At 56.5% G+C, this 9,226-nt stretch overlaps 3 protein-coding genes across 3 annotated transcripts in view; 2 read left to right on the top strand and 1 right to left on the bottom strand.

The window, feature by feature from the left end:
- Nucleotides 1–348: 348 nt before the first annotated feature.
- MCYG_07704 (conserved hypothetical protein) lies at nt 349–2,211 on the top strand (the record flags this gene model as incomplete). The annotated part of the gene is made up of 3 exons (XM_002843875.1): nt 349–389; nt 475–1,528; nt 1,597–2,211. The coding sequence occupies 3 exons, from the start codon at nt 349–351 to the stop codon at nt 2,209–2,211; spliced, it is 1,710 nt and encodes a 569-aa protein (XP_002843921.1).
- Nucleotides 2,212–2,528: 317 nt separating this feature from the next.
- Nucleotides 2,529–6,144, bottom strand: MCYG_07705 (carbamoyl-phosphate synthase arginine-specific large chain; the record flags this gene model as incomplete). Its single annotated transcript, XM_002843876.1, has 3 exons — nt 2,529–2,636; nt 2,706–5,791; nt 5,838–6,144. 3 exons carry the CDS (start codon nt 6,142–6,144, stop codon nt 2,529–2,531), a joined length of 3,501 nt encoding a protein of 1,166 aa, XP_002843922.1.
- Nucleotides 6,145–7,988: 1,844 nt separating this feature from the next.
- MCYG_07706 (conserved hypothetical protein) overlaps nt 7,989–9,226 on the top strand; it is a gene marked incomplete at both ends in the record, with an annotated part of 1,434 nt that continues 196 nt past the window's right edge. Inside the window, 3 exons of the mRNA XM_002843877.1 lie at nt 7,989–8,367; nt 8,419–8,732; nt 8,788–9,183. Coding sequence (XP_002843923.1) covers nt 7,989–8,367; nt 8,419–8,732; nt 8,788–9,183 — 1,089 coding nt within the window. The remainder of the gene's footprint in view (nt 8,368–8,418; nt 8,733–8,787; nt 9,184–9,226) is intronic.

Genomic DNA, 9,226 nt, shown 5'->3' on the forward strand with positions numbered 1-9,226 from the left:
ATGCCCGCTGAGCGCAACAGTTGGACTGCCGGACCCTGCACGGATAATATATATACCATAATACAGCCGCTATGCTCGCTTAGGCCCTCTCCACCACCGTCGACAACCCAAATACCGCCTGCTTCCCCTGTTCATTTAGCCTTCGAGGCCATCGCCCGCTCCACCTACAGTGTTATATCACGTGATATCAACCATGTATACGATGGCGTTCTACGAGAACGAGCCTGATCGGGGGCTTCACCTGGGACGGACGATATGTGTGCTCTGTAGACAGACGGCGAGCCCTGGGAGTCTTGTCCTTGGTCTGCTCCCTTGCGTTCCCCCCTGGCCGTGACGGGTCTGGCTAACATGTGTAGATTTGCGTGGACACGAGTTTACGGTCCCGGAGTGTGAGCGGATGTGCGTGCGGTGTCGGATAGTCCCGAGCCTGGAGTTCTGGGCCCATGAGCTCTGCTTTCGCCTCCTGGAAACCAGCTACGAGTCCAACAAGCCCGTGCTTGGCGATATACTGAAGTTTGGACGGGCAGTCAAGCCCCAGTACAAGGATGGAGAGAGTGCTAATGCTGCGTCGTCCTGGGAGGGCCTCTTCAGCCACTATGCAAAACCCATCATCGAGAGCACCCTCGGACCAGGCCGGCTTGAAAGGCTGCCGACGGAGATCCAGATCATAATCTCGGATTTTGTCAGCCCATGCTGGTACTTGACGGTGCTTGGTGAGACCCGCCGGCTGGTAGAATTGACACGCAGCTCTTCTCACAGCGGTCAGCGTGAAAGTCTCAGCCTGACGGGGGATATCTACCTGTCCAGAATAAGCTATCAAGGCATCTCCTACATTAGCAGGATCAGCCACATGCCACTGGAACCACAGCCACTGGAACCACAGCCGCTGGAACCACAGCCGCCCGACAGCTCTGATCATCAGCACCTGAAGCTGCCCGCCCACGCAAGGAACCTTATCTTATCAAAAGATCACATTGGCCTGCGCAACATACAGTTTGTGGATGAAAATTCCCGCCCGTCAGCAGACAAGTCGCCATGGTACGAAGTGATCAAGCTGCTCCCAGACCCCTGCAATGAGTTGCATGTTGTCTCCAATGTAAGCTCTTTTCGTCCCAGCACGTTTGTCTACGGCCGGCTAACGTCTGACCAGGGGCTCTTCGTCAGAGAACTCGTGCCCTCCCTGGGCGAGGCATACGACATATCCAGAACCTGGAGCTCCCCGACCCCGCCAGAATATCGGCCGTGGAACACCGTTGGGGTTCCGGCCGGTCACTATCTGGACTACGTGAAGCTTGACGACGAGAGGGTCCAGGGACTCGTCGTCTGTTGCTCCGACTCCACCAACCTGGGGTTTTACGGCTACTCTGGCATGTCGAAGTCGTTCAGGAAGTTCGTTGCCCTGATGAGTCGGAAGCAGTTTTCCAAGTTCTGGCTCTTTTTCCCGATTAATCGCGGCGAATCGATCCAGGCGGCGTGGATCCAATCGCTGAAAGATTGCGCAGCTTACTTTTCACACCACAGACTGGTCGTAAGTAACGTGCTTTATTCACATATTTACAACTCATTACATATTTACAACTAACTCACCACGTACAGGTTCAAACTACTCTTGGAAGAACCGCTACGTTCGGCCCCCATCTTCTCGCCGATCTGCGAGAGCAATACAAATTCAACTCTCTGCTGAAAGAGGACGACGGGGTCATATCCGGACTCTTCCACGACGGCTTAGATCCGGGACGCGCAGAGGTGTCGGAGTTTGGAGTAACATGCACCGAAAACAACGGCACCCGGGCCAAACCCGTCTACCCGCCCTTCGACACGCAGCTCGAGCTCCCCATGTCGTACGAGGGCATCCGGGCTCTGAACTGGTTCATGACCAAGGCTCCTCTGCACGGGCTGGTGAGGGTTCGAGCCTGTCGGGACCAGACGCAGATGCATGCCCCGTACATCGGCGTGCTGCTGTACTACGACGACTGCCGGGTTGAGTCGGCCGGACAGTTTCGTTGGGACATGGATGTCTCGCTCGAAGTCTCTGTGCCCGTCTGTATCAGACAGAGCGATGTCAACGGCAAGGGCTACGTCAAGGACATCAGGAACCGCGCGGAGTGCGATATGGCTGGTGATGGCGACGGCGAGTGGCTGGAGCTGCCGCGGTCGGGGCTTATCGCCTGGTGGTTTGGTACGTTGGGTAATGTTTTATGTATACACTAGGCTACCTTACCTTTACCTTATACTTCTACCTTATACTTCTACTTTATACTTCTACTTTACACTTCTACTTTATACTTAATATGAACTCATAAGTCGACAATTTTAGAGCATGAATTAACTTCGACGGTAACTCAGTTTGCAATAAGCTTAAACTAAGTCTATCAGACATAACACGCTGTCTGCACTGAGATATAACTAAAGAAGACCAGAAGAAGAAGAAGAGAAGAAGAAGAAGAAGAAGATGGCGCCGAAATAAGACGAGATGGAAGAAGACTTTTTTACCGGCGCTGATGGCCTAGTAGTACACGGTGGATGGATTAGATCAGTTTCCGTCCGACAAAGTTGGACCAGCTGCGGACTTCGGACGGTATGCCTTCTTTGCGGGGGAGTTTCTCGCTCATGCACTGTGCGAAGAGCAGGGCGGTCTATACCGGGTTAGCAGATGAAGTCAGGTAAGGAGAGAAGAAAGTCAGGTAAGGAGAGGAGAGAGCTACCTTCGGCTCCATGAAGAGCGGCACGCCAAAGTCGACGGCGTTCCGACGCATGACGTAGTTCTCGTCGAGGAGATGCTTGCTTCGCTCGCGGGCAATGTTGAATACACCCCGGATGTCGTTCTTTGCAAACACCTCTCGCAGGGCACGCTTGTCCTGCTTGGGGAACTCGATGATGTCCACCTTGACGCCCTTGCTCTGGACGCTGGATTCGAGGAAGTTCTTGACCTGTGCGCTGGCGGCGTAGAGCTTGTAGCCGAGCGGGTGCAGGTAGTCTACTATCCTGGGCAGCTCGGACATGGTGGTGTCGCCGCCGAAGAGGAGGCCTTCGCCGGGCTCGGGCATGCGGAAGTTCATGGTGGACTGGAGCGAGGCCCAGTACGCTTCCGTCAGGTCTTTGCCGAAACAGGCGATTTCTCCGGTGCTGGCCATCTCGACGCCGAGGAAGGGGTCGGCGCCGGCGAGACGGGTCCAGCTGAACTGCGGCACTTTGGTGGCCAGGTAGGGTCTCGGCTCGGCCATGAGGTCGGTGGGCTCGGGCACGTCTCTGCCGACGAGGGCCTTGGTGGCCGCGTCGATGAAGTTTGTCCCGAGGACCTTGCTGACGAAGGGAAAGGAGCGGGAGGCGCGCAGGTTGCATTCGATGACCTTGAGGCAGGGCTCGCCGCCGTCCGGGCTGTGGGCCTTGATGATCTGCATGTTGAAGGGGCCGGTGATGCTGAACGCCTTGGCGACGCGCTGGGCGATCTGCTTGACGCGCGCGAGGACGGCGGCGTCGAGGGTTGCGGGCGGGAGGACGAGGGTTGCGTCTCCGGAGTGGACGCCGGCGGGCTCGATGTGCTCGCTGACGGCGTGCAGGATGAGGTTGCCGGCCGAGGCGACGGCGTCGACGTCGATCTCCTCCGCGCCCTCGATGAACTTGGTGATGACGACGGGGTGGTCGGGGGAGACGGAGCTGGCGGAGAGCAGCTTGGCCTGGAGCTCGTCGCGGCTGTAGATGACGCTCATGGCGGCGCCGGAGAGGACGTAGCTGGGCCGGACGAGGACGGGGTAGCCGACGGCGTCAGCAAAGGCCTCCGCGTCGGCGACAGAGGAGAGCTCCTTCCAGGCGGGCTGGTCGACGCCGATGCTGTCGAGGATCTGGGAGAACTTGTGGCGGTCCTCGGCCCGGTCGATGTCCTCCGGGTTGGTGCCGAGGATCTTTGCGCCGCCGGACTGCTGGAGGCGGAGGGCGATGTTCTGGGGCAGCTGGCCGCCGACGGAGACGACGACGCCGCTGGCGTGCTCGAGCTCGTAGATGTCCATGACGCGCTCGTAGCTGAGCTCCTCGAAGTAGAGCTTGTCGGCGGTGTCGAAGTCGGTGGAGTAGGTCTCCGGGTTGTAGTTGATCATGACGGTCTTCTTGCCCATGTTGCGCAGCGAGAGGGTGGCGTTGACGGCGCACCAGTCGAACTCGACGGAGCTGCCGATGCGGTAGACGCCGCTGCCGAGGATGATGGTGCCGTGGTCGTCGAAGGAGACGTCGTGGGAGGAGGCGTTGTAGGTGGTGTAGAGGTAGTTTGTGTCTGCGGGGAACTCGGCGGCGAGGGTATCGATCTTCTTGACCCAGGGGTGGATGCCGAAGCTCTTGCGGCGGGCGCGCACCTCGTCCTCGGTCGAGCCGACGCAGAGGGCGATCTGGCGGTCGGAGAAGCCCATCTTCTTGGCCTCGAGCAGGACGGACTTTTGCAGCCCGAACAGGCTCCCGATCTGCTGCAGGGAGCGGTGCATGTCGACGATGTTCTGCAGCTTGTAGAGGAACCACCTGTCGATCTTGCTGAGCTCGTGGACGCGGTCGACCGAGTAACCTTCGTGGAGCATGGCCTGGCCGACGGCGAGCCAGCGGCGGTCGGTCGGGTTGGCGAGGACGTCGTCGAGGCTGCCGTCGAACTTGTCACCTTGAAAGCCGATGAAGCGCGGGTCGACCTGGCGGATGGCCTTCTGGAAGGACTCCTCGAAGGTGCGTCCGATGGCCATGACCTCGCCGACGGACTTCATGGAGCTGCCGATGTCGCGCTTGACGTGCTGGAACTTGCTCAGGTCCCAGCGGGGGATCTTGGTGACGATGTAGTCGAGGCTGGGCTCGAAGTTGGCGGTGGTCGTCTTGGTGACGGCGTTGGGCAGCTCCGGCAGGGTGTGGCCGAGGGCGATCTTGGCCGCGGTGTAGGCGAGCGGGTAGCCGGTGGCCTTGGAGGCGAGGGCGGAGGAGCGGGAGAGACGGGCGTTGACCTCGATGACGCGGTAGTCGAGGCCGTCCGGCTGGAGGGCGTACTGGACGTTGCACTCGCCGACGACGCCGAGGTGGCGGACGATCTTGATGGCGGCGGTGCGCAGCATGTGGTACTCTTCGTCCGATAGGGTCTGGCTGGGGGCGACGACGATGCTGTCGCCGGTGTGGATGCCGAGGGGGTCGAAGTTCTCCATGTTGCAGACGGTGATGCAGTTGTTGCTGGCATCGCGGACGACCTCGTACTCGACCTCCTTCCAGCCCTTGAGCGACTTTTCGACCAAGATCTGGGGGGCCAGCGTGAGAGACCGCGAGGAGAGGTCCCTGAGCTCGTCCGGGCCGTTGGCGAAGCCGGACCCCAGGCCACCGAGTGCGTAGGCCGAGCGTACGATGATAGGATATCCGATCTTGGAGGCGGCCTCGAGGGCGTCGTCGACGGTGCTGACGGCGATGGACTCCGCGATGGGGATGTCGATCTCCTTGAGGGCTTTGGCGAAGAGGTCTCTGTCCTCGCTGGTCTCGAGGGTGCGGATGCTGGTGCCCAGCACCCTGACGCCGTAGCGGTCGAAGGCGCCCATGCGGTTCATCTGGACGCCGAGGTTGAGGGCGGTCTGGCCCCCGAAGGCGAGGAAGATGCCATCCGGACGCTCGCGCTCGATCACGTAGGAGACGTATTCAGGGGTGACGGGCAGGTAGTAGACCTCGTCCGCGAGCTTGTGGTCGGTCTGTATGGTCGCGATGTTGGGGTTGATGAGGACGGACTTGACGCCGGCCTCTTTCAGCGCCTTCAACGCCTGGGATCCTGCGGACGTCAGCATTGATACTGATAGGTATATAGAGTAGAAGATAGAAGATAGAGTAGAAGATACCAGAGTAGTCGAACTCGCCGGCCTGGCCGATGCTGAGGCCGCCGCTGCCGATGACCAGGACCTTCTTGACGTCGACGAGCTGGCTGGCGGGCTGCGAGAGGCTGCTCGGGGAGACGAAGTGTCTGCACTGTATCCTCTCCGTCTTCACCGTCCTCTCCGTCCTCAATGCGTTCGCTGTGTTGGATGTCCTCAATGTGTTCACTGTCTGTGGTCGTGTGATGGCTGTGGAAAAAGACCTGGAAAAAGGCCTGGTGGAGCGCAGCCTGAGCAGGGATGCGAGCGACCGCCCGCGGGCACTGAGAGCCATGGAGTATCAAGTAGATGAGATGAGGATGAGATGAAGATGAAGAGAAGAAGAGAGAGAGAGAGAAGGACAGAAAGTCGAGGTGTCGGTGTAACGAGTTTTCCTTGTCTTTGTGGGCTAGTTAAGCGTGAGCCTAGCGGGCGCCATGAGTCATAGAAGTGGAAGTGGAAGATAGAGAAGAGAGAGAGATGTTGATGTAGAGAGAAGAGTAGACAGTGAGAGATGTAGAGTGGAAGAGTTGTAGATGTTGTAGATGTAGATGTGATGTTGAAGTTGAGATGTGTAGATGGTGAGGCTGAGATGTAGCAGTAGGAGTAGCAGTGGCAGAGAGCAGAGAGCAGAGAGCAGAGGTTGGCTTCTCTCTCTCTCTCTCTATGCTGACTCTCTCTGCTTCTCTACAGACTCTCAGCAAGTCACAGATGAAGTATTAGAAGTAGTAGAAGTAGTAGAGTCAAGCCTGAGCTATCCTCTGACTTCATGACTGAGGCATCCGACCAGACATCTAGAGTACATAGAGTACAAGACTATGAGTGATTGATACGACGAGATGGATCTTCCACCTGGTGTCAAGTGTCTTCCATCGAGCATCTTCAGAGCATAAGAGGTCTTCTGTGCATCTTCTCGAGCAGACATGAATCTCTCGGTGGCTCTCGGTCTCTACTTCACGACTGAAGACAAGACTCCAGCCACCTCGATCAGTCGAGACATCGCAGCATCGTTAACGGACACCTCTAAGGAACCAAAGAGTCCACCGTCTGGATCTGGATCAGGCATCTAACTCGCAGTGCTGTCGATGTCAACACTGTTAACGCACGCAGTGGTGATATTAATGCGTCAACGGGATGGGATGCTGATGCTGTCGATGTCAACACCGTCAACGGGATGCTGATGCTGCCGATGGCGAGACGGTGTCTAGCATGTCTCATCCATTGGATCTCGCACTCCAGTTCTAATCATAACATCATGTAGCCACAGAGTCTATCCATCGTATATGCTTGTCTGCCGGGCGACGTGGACTGGCTCTACATCCACGATCCGCCATACTACCGACTGGTCGAGATGATCTGACGGCCTGACGTTTGATCCCGGCCTGTAACCACGACGCAGACTATATCTCTTCACTCTTCTTTCTTCTCTCCTCTCCTCTTCTACTCCTCTTCTATTATGTACTTCCTCCTCTATGTGCTCTCCCTGTTTCAGACCGATTCATGCGTGGAGTCTCCCCTGAATCAACAGAGCCAACCAAGCATCCCGGCTAGCTCAATCGATCAGTCCGATTGAACCACGATTGACTTTTCATGTCTATATTGCTTCTTCTGCAGGGATTACAGTACATACATAGTATACATAGTACGGCGGTGTAATACCAACGTATCGAGTCTCGCATGTCGACGCCCTGCCATAGAGAATCCCCTTCTGAGGAATTAGGTACTAATGCTTTCTTGTTGCTCTTAATACGTGTTGTCTTATACATTCTAGTACCTTAGTTTTGGGCCTTTCCTGAGGCTATAGCAGTGTTTTTTACTAGACTATTAACTTCCTAGGCCTATGGTTTAAGCTTGGTTAAATGGAATATCAGCCTGTACCGCACATACATGCATATAGCAGAGAGATGGGGTAGAGTCCCATAGTCAATGGCTATAATGTATCGCATGTCATGTCGACCTTCTCAGTGTCCTCATCACGTGATATGAAGTGCAAGTTTTAAGCCGCAACTCTTCATCGAGCTTCGTCAGGAGAAGCAAGGCAAGACTTCAGAAGACTTCGGATAAGACTTCAGAAAACTTCAGGAAACTTCAGAAAACTTCAGGAAACTTCATATACCCAGCCAGCCTTACTGCAGCAGCATGGCGGCTCATCACCGACATCAATCCTCCCTTGAGGGAGTCCTGGACTTCTCTTTGCCGTCGAGCCTAAGTCCTGAGGAGCTGGCCCTTGCGAGATCTACGTTCGGCCAGTTAATCGACCACTGTGAGCCTGTGCAGGCGGTCGAGCCCTACAAGAAGGCGACCCTGGTGCGTCTGATGCACGAGCAGTCTCGGAACAAAGACGCGTTTCTGCACCATTTCTTTCTCTACCTTGGAAACGAGTGCAGCCCCCCCGGGTTCTCGAGTGGCCTCGACCGGTTCGCAGCCTTCGACCGGTCAGACGCAGAGCAGAGGAAGGAGGCCGAGAGCGCGGTGGACAGGTTTGCCGGTTACTTATTCGATAACTTTTTCCTACCACGTACGCATCACACTTTCATGAACACATATGCTTATGATATACTGACGGTAGCAGTGAAGGCTTCGGGCGGACACACTCCACAGCCCACGCCGGCGTCCCTGACTGCCCCAGTTGAGAATGTAGCGGGGACTGCGTCGAGGATTGCCACGCTGCGACGCGACTGTCTCATCCGCGACCACCACCGCTGCGTTGCTACACGCGCGTTCGATACCGTCGAGGCGGTGAAGAGGTACGAGCGAGACGGGGTAGACTCAAGGGACGACGAAGGCCGGCCGCTACTTGATTCCAAGGACTCTATCGAGATCCTAGAAGTGGCACATATACTTCCACATTCTCTCATGTCCACAGGCGGCCAGCAAGAATTGGTACAACCCCCTTTTCGTTATCCATATAACTACTTTGTATTGACGTCTTCCCCAGAGCGAGTCGAAGAAGTCTGCCCTCGCAATACTCAACTTGTTCGATCATGGTGTTATCCATGAAATCGAGGGCCCAGACATCGATCGCCCGAAGAATGCGATCAGCCTTACCCGAGATGTTCATTGGCGCTTTGGAAACTTCGACATCCACTTCGAGTCGATGGACGAGCCCCAATACCCACCGCACACATACAGGGTAAATACTGCAAACACAAGGAACCCCTTTCTAAAACCTGCGTGGATACCGGTCGTCAGAACATTCTATCTCTCTCCAAACCGCACGGTGGAACCGCCATCTCGAAGGCTTCTCGACATCCACCGTGCATGTGCTACCATACTTCATCTCAGTGCTGCGGGCGAGTACATCACCAAGATACTGGAGACAGAGAGGATCCCTGTGTGCCCAGTGACGGATCCGCCCATCTCGGCCAGCTGGTCTC

The sequence above is a fragment of the Microsporum canis genome, genomic scaffold (genome assembly GCF_000151145.1).
Source record: "Microsporum canis CBS 113480 supercont1.7 genomic scaffold, whole genome shotgun sequence".
Lineage (NCBI taxonomy): Eukaryota > Fungi > Ascomycota > Eurotiomycetes > Onygenales > Arthrodermataceae > Microsporum > Microsporum canis.